The sequence below is a fragment of the Hippocampus guttulatus genome, chromosome 5 (genome assembly GCF_054856545.1).
Source record: "Hippocampus guttulatus isolate MCC_2025c chromosome 5, RoL_Hgut_1.0, whole genome shotgun sequence".
In the NCBI taxonomy this organism is placed as follows: Eukaryota; Metazoa; Chordata; class Actinopteri; order Syngnathiformes; family Syngnathidae; genus Hippocampus; species Hippocampus guttulatus.
Window position 1 is genome coordinate 780,247 of NC_141265.1, and position 22,469 is coordinate 802,715.

Consider the following 22,469-nt stretch of genomic DNA (forward strand, 5'->3'; position numbering starts at 1 on the left):
GTGGGTAGTTCAGATCCTAGTTTGACTTTTGGTTCCAGTTCAAGTGGGGGCAATGACGCATCAGTTCCAGAAAAAGTGCAGGACAAAAAAAAAAAAAAAGCTTTCTCTTGCCATTAGCACCACCTACAGGTGTGGAGTGGAAATTACAGATGCTTGTTTGTTTACTGCGGAAAATGTCAGCTTGTTGACTTTTGACTCTTTGTCAAACATTCCGCTCTGGACTTTGACACGCAAACAAATAACTGCAGTACGTGCGCGTTTGTTGTTGGACGCTACAACTTGTTTACTTTGAAACTTAGCTTGTGGCCGACGTGTGCACATTTTGAGCCCGAGGTCTCGGATCCGCTGGTGAAAGGACTTTGATGCCTTTCCTCTTTCTTCGAGAACTGCTTTCAACAACAACAATTCGTGTGAGGGAAAAGTGGCGAAGGTTTTTACGTTACGTGTTGAGTTCGTGATTTTACTTGATGTTAACCGTTCTGTGAAGCGCTTGCACAACAGCCGCAGCTCGATAAATCAGGATGTATTGCATTGGATTGTTGGGGGCGGGGCTACAACATGTCCATTAAGGATGACAACTTGTCACCCGAAACTTTTTTTTTTCTTCTAAAGACCATTGTGTAACATTTTAACGTTCATAAAAACTCATTACAATGATTTACTAACAACCCAACTAATTAACTCACCAACTTATTATTAACGACTCCATTCGCTGAATAGCGAGCAAATTAATGAACAAGATCGCACGTGCACACGGGCAGAAACAGGCGCCCGCCCGCCCGCACACACACACCATATAAACACACCCGCATGCTGACACACACCCACACCTATGGTGGCATCGTATCACACACACACACACACACACAGGGTCGTATGACCTCCTGCGGGATGTCCTGAGCAGCGGTCCCAAAACTTCTCTTTATCTTCTATTTATTCAAAAAAAAAAAACACACACACAGCGCGGCTGGGCCGAAGGTCGCAAAGCCCCCCTCTCCCCTCTCGGCACCCGCAAACACGCGGCGACAGACGCACACATCCAGTGGCGTGACTGGGCGGGGGGGGGGGGGGGGGGGGGCAGGGCGACAAGCCGGCGTGCAGGTGAAGGAGCGCGCGTGGCTGGCGGCGAGTTTTGGGGGGCCGCCGCTGCTGCGCAAGAGATGACGGACACCGGCGCGACGTTGGAGGAAGACGGCGGCGGAAGAACGGCGTCGGGGACGTACTGCCCAGAGCACAACAAGGACAAACATGCGGCGGGCAGGTCAGAGCTCGGTCTTCATCTTGGCGTGGTTTTCTACGCAGGTTGAACGTTTATTCGTACGTTGCTTAGTTCATTCCTAAGACAGCAAGTCGGCCATTTTTAGAGCCAAGTTCACAACTTTCCTATCGACGAGTAAATATCCGTTTTCCTTTGTTAGCAAGTTAGCAAGCTGGGGATTTATTACGTTAATAAGTACGTGTCAGGCGAAGAGCGGAATTAGGACCCGGTAGATGTAAAATCTTTAGTTACGAAAATACAAAGTAAGTACAGAGAGCAGGGCTTGACGCAGAAAACACGGAAGAGAGCCGACACTCTGACCGGGGAGGTCGACGAAGAATAACGTTTCCAGACTGTGAGGCATCAAGCTTCACGTATAGGACAGAAACAAGAAAATGACAACGCGTCTTGTTCAGTTGTGCGGCGGACGCGGCGTGCGAGGGGCGTCAAAGAAGTCCGCCGCGCGCGCTCGGCGAGCGTCCGCACAACTGCGAGGTCGAGCATCAACAACAAAATCAACACCCGCCCCAACAGCAAAACCCGAATCAAGCACATCAGGACGCGTCGGCGTGCAGGAGAGCGGCGCTGGCCAGGTAAACAACAGCGATGACAAAAAAACAATCACACACACACACACAATACATGCGGCCGTGTGTGTGTGTGTGTGCGTGCGCGCCAGGTCAAAAACGTTTGACGCGTCCGAGCTGACTCCCGTGCAAAGCGAGCTGGACTCAAAGCTGGAGAGGAAAAAGTCTCCCTACAGTCAGGTGATACACACACGCGACACATTGACGCATGCGCCGCATTCAAACAACCCAGACTGCAATTTCCCCCTTGCGTGGTTTGTCGTCATCCAGCTGTCCAAGGGCAACTCTCAGTACCATAAACTCTTCAAGGAGATCAGCAAAGAGGAGCAACTCAAGCAAAGTGAGCTCACTTTGGGCGTGCGCGGCGACCGGCGCAGCACCGCAGCGAGCTCAGGAGGCGTTGGGGCGTCCCCGCCCGTATTGTGTTTTCAGGTTACACGTGCGCCCTGCAGAAGGACATCTTGTACCAGGGCCGCATGTTCGTCTCCGACCACTGGATCTGCTTCCACTCCAAAGTCTTTGGAAAAGACACCAAGGTGCTTCCCGCTAGCCGGCATCCCAACTTGGCTCGCAAATTCCATTCCTGTGACCGTTCTCCGATTTTCTCGTCCAAAAGTCTGCCGTCGTTCGGTCACAAGTTCGGTTCCATTTTGCTGCCGTCGTGATTCACTGACACTTTGGTCGAAATAAAATGTTTAAAAAAAACAAAACGATGCTGGTTCCTGCCAGATTGCCATCCCGGTCATATCGGTGACCCACGTCAAGAAGACCAAGACGGCTCTCTTGGTGCCCAACGCCGTGGTGATCGCCACAGCCAACGACAGAGTGAGGCGGGCGAAATTCAGGATTAGCGACGGTCCCGAATTCCCCGACGCCTTGACTTTGCTCCTTCTTCTTCTTCTTCTTCTTTCCAGTACGTCTTTGTGTCCTTCCTGGCCCGGGACAACACCTACAAGTTCCTCATGTCCGTCTGTCTTCACTTGGAGGTGAGAGAAAATCACCTCCGCTGCCGGCGAGCTCTTCGGACAGCGCAATAGTTAGCGTGCTTCTGCGCGGATGTTAGCGAGCTAGCCGTCATACTCAAAGACAAAACCAAACCAAAACATCTATTTGTGTTCGTTTCACAGTTCAGGTCACTCTTGTTCTGCCACCCGGACGTATCAGAGTGACACAACGTCCTTTCCCTCCACGATCACGTCACCCCATTAACCCATTCGCTCCCAAAGACGTTTTTAAACGTCTTTTCAGACTTGGTTGGTACTGAAAAATACGAAAAATAAGGCAATATAACGGCACACAACTGTGCCAGTACATAAAATTAAAGAAATAAGAATCGCAAGGAGTATGTAGCGGACGCAAACCTGAGCCGGAGCCCGAGCTGCCGGTACCGCCCACGAGGCCACGCCCCCAAAAGGCACAAGGCGAACACACGAAGACCGCAGTTTTCGCGGGAGACTTCAATCGATTGACTCCGTGTGTGTTTGACAAGGAGAAGAGTCCGTGCAACAGCCCCATTCCGTCCTCATCCCAAATCAACTTCCGAGGTCGGACGTCGCCTCATTCGCCGCGTTTTCCTCTGGTCAGTCTCACGCCCGCAGAAAACACCACCGCGACACGCGTGGTTTGACGAGCCTTTGTACCGATTAGAGTTTCCGCGTCGACTTCGCCGACCTGGACGCAACGCGGCGGAAGAGTCGTCAGGACACGGAGGAAAGCAGCACTTCCGATTCCCAGACGCCGGATGACGACAAGTTGGCAGGTATCTCGGCAAGAAGGCTTGTTAAGAATTTCCACCGCTTCCCACCTCATTCGTCACATTTTTCCAGTTTGACGGCAACCGCGATTGCAATCAGAATTCCACTCCAGATTTTGTTGGAATCTTGGTTCGCATAATTCCGTCACAATCTCACCCAAAATCCAGTCAAGGGGTCGTCTTGGCCTCCATTCATACTGTAGATCAATTTCCTTCAGGATTCTACCAAAGTGTTTGCCACTAGAATTCCCGTCAACAATCCGATCACGAGTCCCGAGTCCCACACCTCACGAAATGTTCATATTTGTCACAATTTGTGTCAATTCCAAACAGCATTCTTGATAGGATTCACGTAGCGGTAATCGTAATTCCACCAAACGTGAGCACACACAATCACAATTCGTGTGAACCATTTGATCGGGGGGGGGGGGGGGTCCATCTCAATTGCATCAAAACATTTGTCAACGCTCACCGTTATCCCACCATTGCAACCGTAACTTCAAGAATTTATTTCCGACGGTAATTCCGAATTATTCGGTCCAAATCCCACCGAAAATTCTTGCGATTCTTCCGACCAGATTCCCAACAGGAATTGTGCCACGAGTCCATCGCAATTCTGTTTGTGTTGGATTTTTATATCGCAGTTGCCAATCATACCAATGCACCAATGTTTTTCCTGCCGAGGCTGCACTGATGATGAGCGACAGACAATTCCTGTCATGAACTCCTCAGTATTCTGTCTGAATCCTGATCCTGATGGTTTGCGGCCCTCAACAAACCCAATCTCGTTTGGGTTTCCCCCCCCTCGATGATTCCCATCTCTTCCACCACATTGCAGACTTTGCGGTTCCTCCCTACCTGGACGCATTCAAGTGCAGTGACGTCGCACCACCTCCTGAGCATCAACACCAAGTGAAAAATCTTCTTCATCCCAAGCATCCCAAACAGTTGAAGATTCCCAAGCCGGAAAGCAAGCCGCAGGCTTTGGAAGTGAAGCGAGAGGAGGCGGGATGCGGACAAACGCTCTCCCTCAACACTCTGCTGTTTGTTTACCTCTTTTTGTGAGTGGGTGCGCGTCATTGTGTGTCGCTCCCCAAAACTAGACAACATTCCGACGCACACTCGTCCCTGCGCTTGTCTGTGTGCGCATTCAGAGTGTGCCTCTTGATGATGTCGTCCTGCTTCCTGACCGTCAAGATGCTTTCCTTGGAGCATCGACTGACCGCGCTCGACTCCGTTACAGACTTGGCTCAGCCGGAGTGAGTTCACACGCGGCAAGCAGCTAGCTACGTTAGCATGTTGATCACATCTCAATGCGCCAATGCCGGATTAGCGGCTCGTGACAGGATGTTACCATTGCTAACTATTTTTTACTTTTTAAGTTGAACTCAAAAAGTGAGCGAGGGCTTTTGTTATTTTCTTTCCACTTAAGAAATATAAAAAATACATATCCCCATGCACGGCTAGCAGCTACTGCCTATATCTTACCACTGTGGTCTTACTCATAAATTCTTCTTTTTTTTTCTTCTTCTTATTTTTTAGTAACTTCAAAAATATTTATTAAAAGAACCCAAAGTTCCCAGGGAGCTAGCTAGCTACAATAGCACGTGGACAATATCCCTCTGCAAAAATGCAAGTCTGGGAGCCAACTACAGTGTGTTCGCACTTTTATTGTTATTTTCTTAATTAAAATTAAAATGGCCATCTTGATTTTAGGTTGCGCCAATGCGCCACTTGAGGGGTAGTAGCTCGCTATATTAGCATGTTGATCATCTTCCAAATGGGCATTAGCATCTGCACGAGAACATCGCATTGTGAATGGTACGCAGTGGATAGGCGAGTAGCTAGCTAAAGCAGCATGAACTATAATCAGAGTACTAGCCTATTTCATTTTTGCTTTGAATATCTACAAGCCACACTAGCACATTGATGGCTTAATGGAGTAGGATTCACATCTTGCCACGTTAGTATGTTAACATGTTTTTTCCCTTCCAGCAGCGACTTCCTGAGAGGCAGTGACGACGTTAACAGAGAACTACTCTCCGAACTGCTGAGCCTCAACCTCAAGAAGCTGGAGAAGGTCTCAACTTTGAATCCACCAATCAGCTTTCCCCCATATTGTCGTTGTTAGTGAGACATGGTCGTTGACGATCGTGTTCCATTGGTCACAGAGTCACACGAGACAGTGAAACCATACGCCAGCTAACGCTTATTAAAATTTGATGGACATTTAATCTGATAGTCAACATAAACTATTAAACAGCTGCTAGACGGTTGCTACTTTAGAATGTTGGTGGTTTAAAATTGATGGGCTAGCAGAGATGGAGCAGAGGAGATGGACTGGCAGCCAGAGGCTAGCTACATTAGCATTATTAGCATAAACGGTAGATGATCTAACATCAGCGTATCTATTAGATAGCCTACAATAGAGGGCTCTGTCCTTTTAGCAATTACCCACAATGCACTACCGGCGGCCATATTGGAGGGCTGTTATAAACAAGCCATACACGAATAGACTTCGTGTAACAGGCCATACACGAATAGACTTTGTGTATGGCTTGTTTATAACAGCCCTCCAATATGGCCGCCGGTAGTGCATTGTGGGTAATTACTAAAAAGACGGAGCCCTTTCTAGCATGTTGATGTGTACATCTACTCTCGGCTAGAAACTAGCTACAGTTGTACATTTATGGTGGAAAGTAGATCCAGTAGTGGCTAGGCACGTATATTAGCATTCTCAGAGTGTAACTGGGCTAGAAATGTGCTCCATTGGCAGATTGACGGTTTGTGCTTTCTACTGTCTTTGTTATTAATTTATTGTTGTACATATGATATTTGCTCCACGTACAGCACTTTAAAAGCGGTGGTTGTTTTAGAGCACTCTATAAATACCGTTGAGTTGAGAGAATAGCACGTCTAGCATGTAGCTACATTAGCATGTGAGACTAAAAGCTTGTGTTTTGTTGTGTTTCAGGTACAGAAGAATCTTCAAAGACTTTTGGACGAGGCTATTTAAAGAATTGTGTCAATATTTAGACAATGTCATACTTAAATATATGCAAATGAAGAGACCAAAAACACAGTGGACATTTTGGGAATTTGGAGCATTTTCATAAAGCGAGATTTGTATTTGGAATTTGTGAATTAGGTTGCCAGTAGTTTCCAGAACAAAAATTATAATTTCACCCCTAAATAGCAAAATCTTCAAAACGGATCACTTTGCGGTGGTCTTTAATTTTTTTTTTTACTGTGACTTTTAGCTGCAGATATAATTCACTTGTTTTAAATAATGGATTGTGTGATGTGTTTGTCACGTGTCACTTAAAAAGATTGAGTGACGTTTTGAAAAGAGTCAACTTCCTGTCACTGATGATGTCATCCACAGACCTTTTTCTCAATGATGTCATACATATTTTCCAGATGGCAATTTCCCACATTGCACCAGCAGTAAACCGAGCCCGAGTCAAAGACGTAACTCAACCCCGAGCCCTGACCCAAAAAACGATTTGTTTTCCATCGCCTTCCGCTAACCTCCACCGCAGACGCACCGAGCAGATGCATACTATCCTCAACCGAGCAGGGATTGCACCCTCTGCTGGGAACATGTGCTACTGCACCCAAACCACTGATTCCTATGTGGGGGACTTTTTTTTTTTTTGGCACACCTTTTGAAGCCAATGGCCTTGACACTTGTCCTCATTAGAAAGCGGGAGACGCAAAGGACCGCTCAGCAGCTAATGCTAGGGCACAAAACAAAAAACCCACACTGGTCACATGCTAATTGTAGGGCAGATAAAATTCCAACCACAGACTGGTCGCCAGTCAATGATAGGGCATATTTTAAAAAAACATTCAAATTTCTCTGGACAATTTCAAGTCTCGGGTCCCCGCACAGGAGATTTGAAACCAGAAAGACTCCACGTTAGCATGGAGAAAAACCAAAGATGATGTCGTGCGTTTGGTTCCGCTTGTCCACTTGAAAGCAGCTGTTGTTCTCATGCTAATGCACGCACACGCACAATGAAAACGTCACTGGTAGAACAATTAGTCGTCTTTGCTGTTGATGTCTCCATGTATACGTGCTGACTGCGAATGTAATGTCAAGTGCAAATGTTAAACTCTGGCCTCCAAAAAACAAAGGTCCACTTTTGAGCGCCCTCTACCAATATGCTAATAGTTGGTATGCTAATATGTAGCAAGTTAGCCACCGTCTGACAGAAAAAACGAAGGTGAAAGAGAGTAGCTAAAATTGCTAACATCCTCATAGTTGGTACGTTAACATAAGCGAGCTAGCAAAATATCAATAAGATAAAATGTGATTTGAATACTGACATCTTTCATGCTCGTCTGGGACGTCGCGGCGGAGGGACTGAGGGAGGCTGGGGGCGCCGGGGGCGGCTGGATGAACGACAAACAATAGAGCGCTTGACGGTGACGGCACAGCATGTGACCTGCAGAGTCACAACACGGGCGGGTCAACGGAAAGTATACATTTCAAAAATGATTTCCTTTTACAACATTTTTTTTAAATACTTCATTTGATTTTTTTTTTTTTTTTAGGATATTTATCAAACACATATGTTTTGGCTTTAGGACTTTCGAAAAGTTGTTTTGTTTTAGGACATTTTTTTTTTCGTCAGAAAGACCCCATCTTCATTTCAGCGCATAACAAATGTTTCAAATATGTTCTACAAATCAAATGATTAAAAAACAAAAATCACATTTTAAATAGCATTTCATTGATGGTTGTCAAGTTTTCTAAGAAAGGTGCAAATACAAAAAAAATCCAATTAAAAACAACCCCTCTCTCTATACAACAGACATGACGCAAAGAATATAATGAACTACAAATAAATCGGTTGATATGTTGATATTGATCTCAGCCTGTGAGATCATGTTAGTCTGGTTCCCAAAATTTTAAATAAAAGGGGGTCCCCCCCCCCCAAAAAAAATTCAATTACATTCTTTTTAGGACATCTTCAAACTGCATTTTCATGAAAAAAATGCAGACTCATTTTGAAATAAATGACATACTTTCAATTTGAGAATTTCTTTTAAAGTAAATGAAGTCCATGTTTGTTGGTTTTATCCCCCCGACCCAAGCAAAAAGCGTCCCAACGCAAACTTTTCAGTTGCTGTCCATCCGCATCGAGCCGGCCAGGACGTCCATGGGAGGGAGCGCGGTGGTTTGTTCTCTGAGGACGAAGGGGGGGGGGGGGGGGTGGGGGGGGGGGGGTCGCTGATGACAATAGGCCACTTGAAGGCCAGTCCAGTGTCTTCTGCTGGACTGGCCAGTCCAGTGTCTACTGACATCGGACAAACTTCTGGACGGGAAACTTGTTTGCTGGGATTGGAGCCGGCGCGTCTCGCCGTGGGGCTATTCCGCAAGGTCATCCTCAGGTGGGAACATTCCAAAGTCATTTTTGACAACCGGCAAACACTCCAATCTCACCGCAGTTGAATCACTGCTAGCTAGGCTAGTTCTTATTTCTTCAGAGCAGGCACGGATTTTGAGCTCTTCAAAGATAAATACAACTCAACTGTATAGTCTACTGGATAAAAAAAAAAAATTAAACCACTGTAACATTATGCACAGGTTGAGCATCTAACTCAGTGATTTTTTTAGCGTTCCACTAGAGGGAGCCCATGTACCACTAGTCATTTGGAACACTGATTGGAGCCCATTTCAGAGTTACACACACAAAAACTGAACTCTGCTTCATCAATTTACTGTCTTGAATTATTGGGAAAAAAATTCAAGACAATGTAACAGGAATACATTCAATTCAAAGATTCTTTCTTGCAGACTCGAGGGAGTCCACGTACCACCAGAGCAATTGCACTAACTTAATTTAATTCACAGGATATCCAGCTTTCCATTATACTGTCAATTTCCATTTTGATATCTGAAAATTGCGACGCTTTCTCTGCTGTGATTGTTTGTTTTCGAAGCCACAACAACAAAGGACAGCCTATTTAGATTACAAAAAAAACAAAGAAAAATCTCCCGATATAGAAAATCATTCTCGCAGCTTTAAGAGGATTTATTACTCCAAAAACTTTTCCAAGTAGTTTGAATTGTAATTTTAGAATAATTGTATACGTTTTTTGATAAAAATACTGTAAAAATCTGAATACTGTATCATTATTTTATGTCGATGTCATGGAAAAAAATATTCATACTACATCATTGTTATATATTATTCATTTTCATATATACTAAAAATTGATGACTATAAAACTAACACTATTGAAAAAAAAAACATCTTAAATTTCTCATGTTGAAAAATGAATTCAAACAAAATTGGGAGCTTTTTCTCCCATACATACAACAACTTTTATGGAACAAAAAGTTTCCATCACTCCCGTAACGTTCGGCACCGTGTTCTCTACCAACGTACGTGTCGGCGCAGACCGTGGCCCTCGCCGGACGCCTGAGCCGCAGTGGGATTTGTCCGCCGGCCAGTTTGCCGGAATGTCGGGACGCGCGGCGGGGGCGGGCGAGCCGGCCGAGAGCCGCTTCCACGTGGACGTGGTGCGCGAGGACGAGTCGCGGGCCCGCTTCCGGCCGGGCTTGTGCGACCCCGACGACATCGGGCTCCCGCCGGATGTTTTCCTGGAGCCGGACGGGCCGCGGGGCGACTCGGTCAGCCTGCACTCGACGGGCACGGGGCAGACGCAGGTGTCGGACACGCACTCCAACACGTACTACATGAGGACCTTCGGACACAACACGGTGGACGCCGTGCCCAACATCGACTTCTACCGCCACACGGACGCCACGCTCGGCGAGAAGATGAACAGACCCTCGCTCGCCGAGCTCCACGACCAACTCGACAAGGTCGGTGCCACAAAATGCCACTCGGCGGCGCATATTACTACAAAGACGGATCTCTCGATGTTTCCGTTTAGGACGTTGGAATCTGTTTTGAATGTACTACTAGTTACACTTGAGGACGTTTGCTTATCACGGACATAATTCTCAAGCCTTTTTTTCCTCCAAGTTCAATGACAGCTGGTGACAGGTTGCTATAATGAAGTCAAGAATAATGGTTTATGCAAAGATTGTTTAAATGAGTGTAATGAGGGATCTGGTCACAAGAAAATGGTGACAATATCTCACTTATCTATTACATACGAGAAGACAGATTTTAGCAATCGTTGTAGAAGTTGACATGATTGATTTGCTTTCGCGGGCCACATAAAATGACGTGGCGGGCCAGATCTGGCCCCCGGGCCTTGAGTTTGACACCCGTGTTCTAAAGTCTCGGGTGGACCAAATGAAGGGAGCACAAAGGAGCGAGTCAGTGCGACTCAACGTGCCTCCTTCAGTCCCCGCACACACACGTCCTGAGCATGCGTGCGACTGATGACGCCACTGTACACACGCACGCGCACGCACAACGAGGCACGCGAGTCCAGCGCGGGACTGGCACGGCTCCCGGCTTTTGGCCCAGCGCCATCTTCTGCAAAATGCGTTTTGCCACGTGACGCGCTTTTCTGCTGGCGTTGCTCAGGATCCCCTGGACGACGGCGTGGCCAACGGGGAGGAGCCGTCGGCGGCCGAGGAGGCGGCGGCCCGGGCGGTCAAGGAGACCAAAGGAGCCGCCATCAAGTTCGGTTGGGTCAAAGGAGTCCTGGTACGATCAGCCGTACAAGAATAAAATCCTTCCCTTCAAGTTCAACTTGTAAAATGGCCCAATTTCACGGTAACGGCAAAGACGACGCGCCCGCTTTTGGTGCCATTTTGCCCCTCCCCTACGAAAGACCGCCAATGGCAGAGCATTATCCTAGAAGACTCTCCTGTGCCGTGAGGTGCGTTTCGAGGCAGCAGTCCCTCTGATCGGGCCCGAAACATGACCTATGAAAGGTGTTCCGAATTTAGGAGCGCAAAGGCGTCGCCGGGCCGGAGTTGCTCACGCGCCATTTTTCTGCAGGTGCGCTGCATGCTGAACATCTGGGGCGTGATGCTCTTCATCCGGATGTCGTGGATTGTGGGACAGGCCGGCATCGGTACACCGTCGCTTGCGTTTCCTCGTCGCCGAGCGCGAGCGTCAGGATGAGCCAACGTTCCGTTTGTGCGCAGGACTGACCATCGCCATCATCCTGATGGCCTCGCTGGTGACCACCATCACGGGTCTGTCCACCTCCGCCATCGCCACCAACGGCTTCGTCCGGGGAGGTGAAAGTCTCCCGAATCATTTTGGCCTCGTCGAAGAGGCGGACGACATCGGTCCCCATAACGCGGCGCAGCGTGTGTTGTGTGTTTGCAGGTGGCGCTTACTACCTGATCTCCAGGAGTTTGGGTCCAGAGTTCGGGGGCTCCATCGGCCTCATCTTCGCTTTTGCCAACGCGGTGGCGGTGGCCATGTACGTGGTCGGCTTCGCCGAGACGGTGGTGGAGATGCTCAACGTGAGGAAGGCCTTTGACGGTGGCGCTCGGGGCCGCTTGTCTTCATCGTCTCCCCTCGGGCTGGTTTCCAGGACGTGGACGCCCTGATGACAGACGAGCTGAACGACATCCGCATCGTGGGCACGCTGACCGTCATCCTGCTGCTGGGCATCTCGGTGGCCGGGATGGAGTGGGAGGCCAAGGCTCAGATCGTGCTGCTGATCGTCCTGCTGGCCGCCATCGCCAATTACTTCGTCGGAAGCCTGATGGCTGCCCAGGACAAGAAGCCCAGAGGGTTCTTTGGATATCAAAGTCAGGCAAATTTCAAAACCGCCGCCAATCGATCTTTGAGCGTTCCTTACAGCCGATCGCAGGGTAACTCCTGACACGTGAGAGATCCTTAAAAGATGATCTCAGAATGTTTGAGCAGCGGTCAGGAACTGCGGTTCCACGAGAGCCGTAGCGCGGCCAGTCTTCGATCTCTCCCTACTCGAACACACCCGATCCCAGTGATCGTGACCATTTTGAGGTTCTACAGACCTCGCCGCTGAGCCGAGCGTTTGAAGAATCAGGAATGTTGAAGTCGAGAGAGATCTCGACCAGGCGGGCGGGATATGGCTCTCAAGGAACCGGCGTTCCCTAACCCCTGCACATAAAATTCATATCAACATCAGCGGATCCCAGACTTCACTGCCACCACGCTACAAAGCCGCGCAGACATCGTCAAGCGAGCATCGAGTAACTCTTGGTCGACACACTCTGGGACCTCTCGAGCTCAACATCGTTATCGGAAGAACCCAGATTTAGTCCTTGATTTTTAAGATTACCGATTGCTTGAAATGGTCTTGCGTCGCGCCAGCTGCTGCTTTGAACTCATCTGAGACGCTTTGTCATTTCCGCAGCGGCTATATTTGTGGAAAACCTGGGCCCAGACTTCCGGGACGACGAGACCTTCTTCTCCGTGTTCGCCATCTTCTTCCCGGCGGCCACCGGGATCCTGGCGGGAGCCAACATCTCCGGGGACCTCAGCGTAAGTGTGACCAACAAAAACTCATCCAAACGATCGCTTCAGAATCCCGGACGGCGGATCGCAAACGATGAACCGCGATGTGTACTTTGGGTTTACTATCGAGTGGGTCGGGAGTGATTCTCAACACGGGTCCAATCGTTGGTGTGGTGTCTGTCGATCCTTGAAAGGACCCCCAGTCCGCCATCCCCAAAGGAACGCTGCTCGCCATCCTCATCACGGGCCTCACCTACGTGGGCGTGGCCATCTCTGCAGGTGGGCGACCGCTCTGTGACATCATCATCATCATCATCATCTAGCATGGTGACGCTACGCTATGCTAACCGACGCGCTTGGCAACGATCCTTCAGGCTCGTGCATGGTGAGAGACGCTACGGGCGACGTCAATGACACGCTGAGCGACACCGTCAACTGCACGGACGCTGCCGCTTGTACGCTGGGGTACGACTTCTCCATCTGCAAAGAGGGAGGATGCCAGTACGGACTTATGAATGACTTCCAGGTAAGATGGCCACCCGGGCCCGTCTCCACATCAGCGTGTGAGTGCGTGCGCTTGGGGGCAACAGTGTCGCAGTTGTTGTGAGTCACAAGCTTCTCGTAGTAATGAATCGACACTTTGTTGAGGCACTCCCACATACATGCACACAAGCGACTGAAATTTCTGTTTGGCCGTGTGAGATGAGATAACGTGCCGGTATTGGATTCTGACACACGTCTCTCAAGATCCTGTGAAGTGACTTCCGATATTTGTTTGAAAATAAATCCGAGGAGGATAATTGTTGCTACGTAGCACTCATCTAGCTTGACTTGATTTTGGGGGAGTGCGTCATGCACTTAGCAAGCTAGCTATACCAACCCGCCGAGAATACACCCTCCCTTCAGATCGTCCACCGGCGCGGCCTTTAGAGCGCCTTGTTGTTGCAGCGTGGAAATAAAAGCTGGTGTCGATTCCATGCGCAGACATAAGAAAGATGCTAGACAAAGTAGCATCCATCCTGGGCGACGACTGGCATTTGATTGCCCGTTGAGGGGGCGTGGTTTCAACGACCACAAACTTTGAGAGTGGAGAAAACAAACCTCAAGCTTTTAGTTCGATTTTAAAGGCTTTGAGTAACCAGGTTCTTTTTCTAACCATTCACATTTGGCGGGATTGTTGACAACCCTTTTGTCTGGCTTATTGTTTTCGCGTTACAAGGACTGAAGGAATGTTGGCGGTCTTTGCACGAGGACCTAATAGAATGTCCGTTCAGCAAAGCGCGACTCAAATGATGAGCGGTCACATCGTTTGCCTTGCAGGCGATGAGTCTGGCATCGGCCTTCGGGCCTCTCATCACGGCGGGAATTTTCTCGGCCACCTTATCGTCTGCCCTGGCCTCACTGGTCAGCGCTCCAAAAGTCTTCCAGGTAGGAAAAACGCGACAAAACCGCTGAACCGTTTGTGTCCACCTTGCTTCCATTTTTTTTTTTTTCAGGACAAAAAATTTGCATTGATCTGCGTTGAAGCAATTGTCACGAAACTCCCTTTATTGAGTCTTTGCTATTTAGGAGATTACATCAAACACGTTGGCATTGGCAGCCGGCCAACAGGGGGCGCTATGGACATTATATCGAAAAAGGCCCAATCAAAATGAAATAACAAAATCAATCTTTTGAAAAATCCATCCACTATGTGAGCCGATTATTTTCAGGAGCGTCGCGGGCATGCTTGAGCCCATCCGGGCCGTCTTCGGCCGGCAGGCGCGGGGGCGCACCCCGCGCGCTATTTGGAAACGTATGCAGGCTTTATCGAATTTTAGAGGAGCAGGATAATTACGTCCTTTGTCGGTCTTGTTAGACTTTGTGACATGTTTCTGTCTTGGGGGTGCAAAAATCGGGCTAAAAATGTGTTTACATGCAGCCACTGTAATTTGAGTAAAATGGGTTTCATTCTTGACTCAGAGTTGAAAAATGTAAGATTGAGCTTCCGAAATGCCTTCTGCACTTCTTGAAGAATTATTCGATTTTAATTTCTGAAGCAGAAGCGGGAGCTTCGCTATGAGCAATATTCAACATGAGCAATATTTAGCAAACAAGCTAGCAAAGAAGGGATGAACGGCAATTGTCAAGTTGTGTTTGTGCGCGGGGGGGGGGGGGGGGGGGGCATAGGCGCTGTGCAAGGACAACATCTACCCGGGCCTGCGCGTCTTCGCCAAAGGCTACGGCAAGAACAACGAGCCCCTGCGCGGCTACGTGCTCACCTTCTGCATCGGCCTCGCCTTCATCCTCATCGGTAAGCCCACCGACGCTCGCTATCAGCCGACGGCGACGTCCCGCTCCGTTCGCGGCTCATTTTTCTTTTCCCCTCAGCCGAGTTGAACATCATCGCTCCGATCATCTCCAACTTTTTCCTGGCGTCCTACGCGCTCATCAACTTTTCCGTCTTCCACGCGTCGCTGGCCAACTCTCCAGGTGAGCTCGAAGGCTTCGGCTCGCGGACGGAAAGCCGCGCGGGACAAATTTGACTTGATTCACTCCTGACGAGTGAGGCAAAAACGGCTCCGATCATGTCAGTCGGCCAGTAGACTTTTGTCCACTTAACTGACTGTCAAGTATTCATTCGGTCCACAATCATTTCATTCCCTCGCATATTGAGAAATAACAGCAGACTCAATAAGGAATCGGATCGATGAGCAGAATGGACAATGAATCAGATTCGCTAAGCGGGGCTCGACAAAGCTGTCCTTGGATGATGAATATCAGTGTCTGCTTTTTTTTTTGAACTATTCATTTTTCAAATATCAGTTAACTTTGTAGGCGACGCTGCCGACCTCGGGAATGAAAACAAAGATACAGCAATGGGCTGTTGAGCATTTTGCTTATTTGGAACTTTTGGAAAACGCGACTTTGTGTCCAAAACTAAAGGGAGCCATTTATGCGTTTTCATTGAACTTTTTTGAAGACACGCTGAGGAAGCTGGCAGCTGTTGTTCGAATTTCCACTCAAAGTTGCCCATCGCCTAAGATTAATAAGAAATCCTTTCGGATATCGAAAAGTTGTTCATAAACATCTGCTTAGAAGACATTTCGACAAAGTGAACATGATGACTTTTTTTCTGTTTTCATTGTGACGCCAATATTTTCCCTCTGACGCCAAATGTCATCAGCCCCAAACATCGGTTATCGGCTTCCTTCCCAGAAAAGCGCCGTAAAAATATGATGCGTTATTATGATTATTATTATGATCGTTATTGACCACCAATAATCAATATTGGCCCTGGAAAAAAAAAATGATATCAAACACGTATCGCAGCTATTTGAGCATTTCCTCGATCGACGCAAACGCATTTGCGCAACGTCAAGAAAACCGACGAAATTCTAAAGCGTCCTTTCGTTGCGTGTCGGTCGGGGGCTAACGCCTCGCCGTGCCGTCACCCCCAGGGTGGCGTCCCAGCTTCAAGTACTACAACATGTGGGTGTCCCTGGCGGGGGCCATCTTGTGCTGCGTGGTGATGTTTGTCATCAACTGGTGGGCGGCTCTCGTCACGCTGTTCATCGTCCTGGCGCTCTACATCTACGTTAGCTACAAGAAGCCCGGTGAGCGTCCGGCGCACTCTGGCTAACGCGCGCTTCCCCTCCCCTTGCCGGCCGCTCACCGCTGCTTTCTTCCCGTCCTCTGGATCACGTCGGAAGACGTCAACTGGGGATCGTCCACTCAGGCTCTCATCTACAACCAGGCGCTCACGCAATGTCTCAACCTGACCGGTGTGGAGGACCACGTCAAGAACTTCAGGTGAGCTCAAACGGGGGGGGGGCTATGTTGGAGCAAAAGACAGACGATCCCATAATGGAATCGATCACATCGACGTGTTGATACTCGATGGATTCGCGGCACCAGATTCGTTCGGGCGGACATCATCGTGGCTCCAATGCCCGTTTCCGTATTGGAGCCACGAAGACGTCATCGGTTGATCCCAAAGTGCCTCCGGCGCGCCAGAGATTCGAGCAGGCATCGCCGGTCGAGTCCAAAGTGGCTGCAGGCAGATTGTAGCTTCACGCAGACGTGAGCAGCCTGTCACTGAGCGACGGTGACAACCGAGCAAATTCATCGTTCAAATCTCCCGCCGGCTTAGAATCACGCAGACGCCGAGGTTGTCTCCCGGCGCATTGTTGAAGAGCCACAAAGACGGCGTCAGCTGCTTCCGCAGACTTTCCGCAGACATCGCCGGCCGATGTCAGAGCGTCTCTGCGCGTCGAGCGTTGATGCTTGTCCTGCCGGCAGGCCTCAGTGTTTGGTCCTGACCGGGTACCCGAGCGCTCGGCCCGCTCTGCTGCAGCTGGTCCATTCCTTCACCAAGAACGTGGGCCTGATGGTGTGCGGACACGTCCGGATCGTACGTACCCCGTTTTAAACTCGTTCACTCCCAAAGACGTTTTTAAACGTCTTTTCAGACTTGGTCCAGAATCGGCTGGTACTGAATGAGTTAAAAGCTCTCTCTAGTCGCGCGATGACGAGCCCCGTCCCCCCTTGCAGGCGTGTCGACGTCCCAACGCGAAGGAGGCGTCTCAGGAGCACGCGCGCTGTCAGCGTTGGCTCAACAAGAAGCGCATCAAAGCTTTCTACGCTCCCGTCATCGCCGACACGCTCAGACACGGCGCGCACTTCCTGCTGCAGGTGGCCGACAACACTCCCTGTATCCCCCCCCCCCCAAACCCCCAACCCCCACCCGCGTTGTTTCATCGATTGGAGTGTTGAGTGACGCCGGTGTCTCCCTGTCCAGTCGGTGGGTCTGGGCCGCCTGAAACCCAACACTCTGGTGCTGGGCTTCAAGAACAACTGGATGGAGGGTCAGATGAACGACGTGGAGACGTACATCAACGTCATCCAGTAGGAAACGCCTCTGTGTTCATCTTCTCTGTCGTCGTCGTCGTCTTCACCGATGCGTCGCGGGTGTCGTTGCGCAGTGACGCCTTTGACCTGCAGTTCGGCATGGTGATCCTGAGGCTTCCCGAGGGTCTGGACGTCTCTCACATCCAAGGACAAGGTCAGTGGCAACGATGGCCTGGTTGCTCACCGAGACAGCGGCACCCGGCGACGCACGGGGACGGATTTTGGGTTCCTCGGACTCATCGGCCAAAACAATAAAACAAAACGTTATCAAATATGGTAGGAAGCGCCAAAACAGACCAAGTCAAAATCAAGTCCCATGCTGAGGCAAAAAGGCAAAGACTTAAAATGAGTTTGAAGGCCAGTTTGAAAGATGGGCAGTGCAAGGAGGGGGGGGGGGGGGGCACTTGCCTAATCTTCATTCCAAAGATAGGAGCCGGCAACGGAAAAAGCGCCATCCCCTCCGAGCCTCCGCTCAGTCCGCTCGGTACCTCGAATATAGCGTCCGGTCCGCAGACCCGAGGGAGGGGGGCGGGGGCGGAGGAGCTCTGAGGGGGGAAGCAGGGACCAGCTTGGAAAACAAATCAAAGCAGCTCTCGAATGTCGAGGAGATGTGCCAGAGGAGGAGTGATGCGCTACCTCATGCGAGGAGCGCTCGAGAGGCGAGCGGCGGCTTTCTGGACCAACTGGAGAAGCTCGATGGAGGATTGGCTGACTCCAAACCCAAGGCAGCCCAGAATGGCCGCTTGAAAGTGCCTCTTGAGAACGGACAGGCTTGACTTGACTCGCTAGCTGCCCAAGATGAAAGAAGCCCGATTGAACAACGGCAACAATTTGCCGCTCCAATTTCAAATCTCTGTCTTATCAATCGATCCCAGAGTGTCCCCGATTTAGCAGAGCTTCATCAGCCAATCGCAGAATCATCCCGTTGACCTCCATGCCAATGCCAGAGTGATGACCGCCGGATCTCAATGTCCTCTGGTACATTTTAGAGCTACGCGGGCGCATCAGTTGGAACCAGAGTGTCGCCGACATGTCCAATTGATTCATCATGAACTAACCGCGGCGTATTTACCGATTTTGACGAGCGAAAAACTTGCGTTCCTTGCAGACGAGCTGTCTTGCTCCCATGAGAAGCCTCCGGTCAGCAGCAAGGACACCCCGGTGACCTTCGCTCAGACCAAAGACTCGGAGTCAGACTCTAGTCCGTACAAGGCAGCTCGCGACCGGAGCAGCCCGCTCATCATCGGAGGTGATGGACCAATTATTATTATTATTATTATTATTGTGATGATTAGTATCCCAACGCAACTTGAACTTACCAGTGACAACTTTTAAGGCAGACCGAGTTCCCATCTTGGTTACTGAACAAGTCTGTCAATTTGTGTGTGTGTGCGTGTAGATGGCAAAGCGACTCTGAGTGCGAGCGACCAGCGCCTCCAAGAGTCCAGTCAGCAGTTCAAGAAGAAACAAGGGAAAGGAACCATCGACGTCTGGTGGCTCTTTGACGACGGAGGTCATTTTATTTATTGTTTTATTTTATTTATTTTTTAATCGAAATGTAGCACACATTTTCGAAGGTGTCTCTCAACGGTCCCCAAACGACAGCCCGCCTCCACATTTTGCCAACCCCCCCCCCCCCCTTCCTGAACAATACCAGAGATACATTAGCAGTTTTTTTCCCCAGTCTGACCACGTGATCGAGACTCGTACATGCACAGAACGTAACGTTGGATTCCAAGCTTCACTGCAAAAAAACAAGAAAATAAATCCTGGGCACACCCCCCGCCCAAAAAAAGTGCAATCATTGCGAAAAGATTCGGTCAGAGAAAACTTGATCGGTTAGTATTTATGTCATTGATAGTGTTATTTCTTTTCTGACTTTTGGGGGGGTTAATATGTGTGGTTGTGTCAGGCTTTTTGGAAAACAAGAAATGTGGACATTTCGACGCCTCTGCCATCGTCACACTTTTTGTGACAAATTGACCTCAGAGAAGAGAAAAGTGAGTTGGTCCTCACAGGGTTAACTTCGGGGGACCCCCGTAGTTTAGACTGTGGTGCCACCTCGTGGTCGAAGTTGTGATTGACAGTTTCGTGGGAAAAAAATGGGGGGTATTTTACAAGAAAACGTATGAGAACAAAGTGGATGTAATATGAGATGAATGTTAGTGGGGGTTTTTTAATACTACTACAGTAATCCCTCGTTTATCGCGGTTAATGAGGACCAAAACCACCCGCGATAGACGAAAATCCGCAAAGTAGGATGAAAAAAATCCGAGATGCACCGAGGCCGCGATAAACCAACCGCGAAATAGCGACGGATCACTGTGCAATAATTATGTTATTCTAAAATAAAATATTATTGAGGCGAGGTATATGATGATACCCTGCCCAGGACTCATGACTTGACTCATTTTATTTACAAGAGAAAAGCGGCACAATGATGTCGCTGGCATTGCCAAGAACATGAGGCAAATAATACAGAGTAGCTACAAATCATTTGTAAGATTGTATCGTGTGTGTGTGTGTGTGTGTGTTGGGGTTAGGGTTGACACTGCTGCTTCCCTACCTGCTGACCAACCGAAGCAAGTGGGCAGACTGCCGCATTCGAGTCTTCATCGGAGGAAAAATCAACCGCATCGACCACGACAGACGCATGTCAGCCACGCGCGCACGTGTCCGACACCTCGTGGGAGGCGAAGCGCACTGACGCGCGTGTGTGCGTGTGTGTGTGTGTGCGTGCAAACAGGATGGCGACGCTGCTCAGCAGGTTTCGGATCGACTTCTCCGACATCAACGTTCTCGGAGACATCAACACCAAACCCAAGAAACACAAGTAAGTTACAATGGAGACATGTGCACGCCTACGTACGTATACACACGTACACCCCCCCCCCCCCCCCACTAACTGCGTGTGTGTGCGCGCGCGTAGTAAATTGTGGTTCAAGGCCCTGGTGGAGTCGTACAGGTTGAAGGAGGAGGACATGGACCAGGAGGCGGCTGAGCGTCTTAAGGCCGAGGAGCCCTGGAGGATCACCGACAACGAGCTGGAGCTCTACAAGGCCAAGGTGACGCCGAGCACGTCCGCGACACGCGCAGCCTTCCTTGCTTGTGACGACAACCGTGTGGCGACGTTTGTGTTCAGAGCAATCGGCAGATTCGACTCAACGAGCTCCTCAAGGAACACTCCGCCAACGCCAAGCTCATCGTCATGTGAGGAAACTTCACGTCTGCAAACATCTAAACCAGGGGTCCCCAACCTTTTTTGCCCCACGGACCGGTTTATGTCAGACAATATTTTCGCGGACCGGCATTTAAGGTGTGGCGGATAAATACTACAAAATAATATGCTAAGAGCTACATGAACACTGGGGGTTTGTTTTTTTTAGATAAACACGAGGAGCGTCCAATTTGGCCGCAACACTCTGATCGCTACGGTCATAATGCCTTCAAAATACAATACAACACAAATTCAAAGTGCATGAAAATCTCAACTCACCACAATGCTGAATCAGTGCGAGCGCCGAGCTTGATTTTCTGCAAGCGGGCGGTCCCATCTCGGTAATGGGAGACAATGACACCTGAAGTGTGTGCTTCATGTCGAGTCTACGTCGCCATTTTGTTTTAGTCGCCGTTGCTGCACAAAAGCCCCGCCTCACGCAGGTAGCATGTCAAAAATGGCAACAGTGCTATCGTGGCGATCTCAGAGTGTTCAGCCATAACTTGAATCCAGAACACCGGCAGAGTTGTCGTCTCGAACGTACTTTTGAGGCCGCCGTCATTTGCGATCTCCAGCAGTTTTATTTTACTCATTTAGCAAGCTCTGGTGTTTTGTTTTTAGCGTAATCAGTCACGTGACGGAGAAGCGTGGTTTGACGTGTGTCAAGTGACGTCACTGTCATCAAGCAATTTACTTTTGGGTTCTGATACTCCTTAGTACTTGTCAGTCACAGCATTATTATTATGATGATGATTGATTGAGTCATTGTAATTGTGCATCCCTAATCAAGTGTCCGCTCCTTTTGCGATTGATCAGGACGATGCCGCTGGCAAGGAAGGGCGTGGTTTCTAGCGCCCTCTACATGTGCTGGCTAGAAACGCTGTCCAAGGAACTTCCTCCTCTTCTGCTGGTGCGAGGAAACCACCAGAGCGTGCTCACGTTCTACTCCTAACGCACGCACGCACGCACACGCACACACAAACACACACACACACACACACACACAGAAAGTCAAACTTTTACTTCAGCATCACTTGCTGTGTTTTGGTCCGATTTTTGAGAGAAAAAAAAATATATATATATATATATATATTTGTAATAACAAACTGACCAAATCTACATTTAACAGGTTGTTTACATGAATCAAAGTTGCATTGGAGAAAGAATGTGTCCCTATGTTGTCATGTTATATTTTTAACATTGTGGAATAAATAAACTACAAAGTACACAGTTGTCTTGGAGTCAAATCATTTAAGTAAAAGCAAAAACAAACGATACATGCTACAAAAGGTCTGGCTGACTTCAGCTAAATTTGAAACCATTTCTGAACGGTCGGGATGCAACAATAATGCGAAACATTTTTCACCCG

At 49.1% G+C, this 22,469-nt stretch overlaps 2 protein-coding genes across 4 annotated transcripts; both read left to right on the forward strand.

The window, feature by feature from the left end:
* Positions 1-108: 108 nt before the first annotated feature.
* On the forward strand, positions 109-8,320 carry gramd2b (GRAM domain containing 2B). Of its 3 annotated transcripts, none has more exons than XM_086111127.1 (13): positions 109-1,261; positions 1,675-1,851; positions 1,938-2,025; positions 2,116-2,185; positions 2,278-2,381; positions 2,575-2,670; positions 2,760-2,831; positions 3,341-3,424; positions 3,493-3,604; positions 4,437-4,659; positions 4,753-4,857; positions 5,594-5,678; positions 6,573-8,320. In XM_086111127.1, exons 1-13 carry the CDS (start codon positions 1,161-1,163, stop codon positions 6,612-6,614), a joined length of 1,359 nt encoding a protein of 452 aa, XP_085967253.1. In that variant the 5' UTR covers positions 109-1,160; the 3' UTR covers positions 6,615-8,320. The 3 variants fall into 3 exon arrangements, with proteins under 3 accessions (XP_085967253.1, XP_085967251.1, XP_085967250.1); XM_086111125.1 differs by having other exon boundaries at positions 111-1,261; positions 3,335-3,424; positions 5,597-5,678; XM_086111124.1 differs by having other exon boundaries at positions 115-1,261; positions 3,335-3,424.
* A 530-nt stretch (positions 8,321-8,850) lies between these two features.
* slc12a2l (solute carrier family 12 member 2-like) lies at positions 8,851-22,326 on the forward strand. The gene is made up of 26 exons (XM_086111069.1): positions 8,851-8,998; positions 10,012-10,439; positions 11,116-11,238; positions 11,536-11,611; positions 11,685-11,780; positions 11,872-12,011; positions 12,083-12,302; positions 12,893-13,020; positions 13,188-13,272; positions 13,368-13,519; positions 14,314-14,421; positions 15,163-15,286; positions 15,364-15,465; positions 16,434-16,589; positions 16,686-16,785; positions 17,275-17,386; positions 17,527-17,667; positions 17,774-17,880; positions 17,958-18,037; positions 18,992-19,132; positions 19,283-19,396; positions 20,427-20,538; positions 20,630-20,716; positions 20,813-20,948; positions 21,026-21,093; positions 21,917-22,326. The coding sequence occupies exons 2-26, from the start codon at positions 10,074-10,076 to the stop codon at positions 22,050-22,052; spliced, it is 3,210 nt and encodes a 1,069-aa protein (XP_085967195.1). The 5' UTR covers positions 8,851-8,998; positions 10,012-10,073; the 3' UTR covers positions 22,053-22,326.
* The last annotated feature ends 143 nt before the right edge of the window (positions 22,327-22,469 follow it).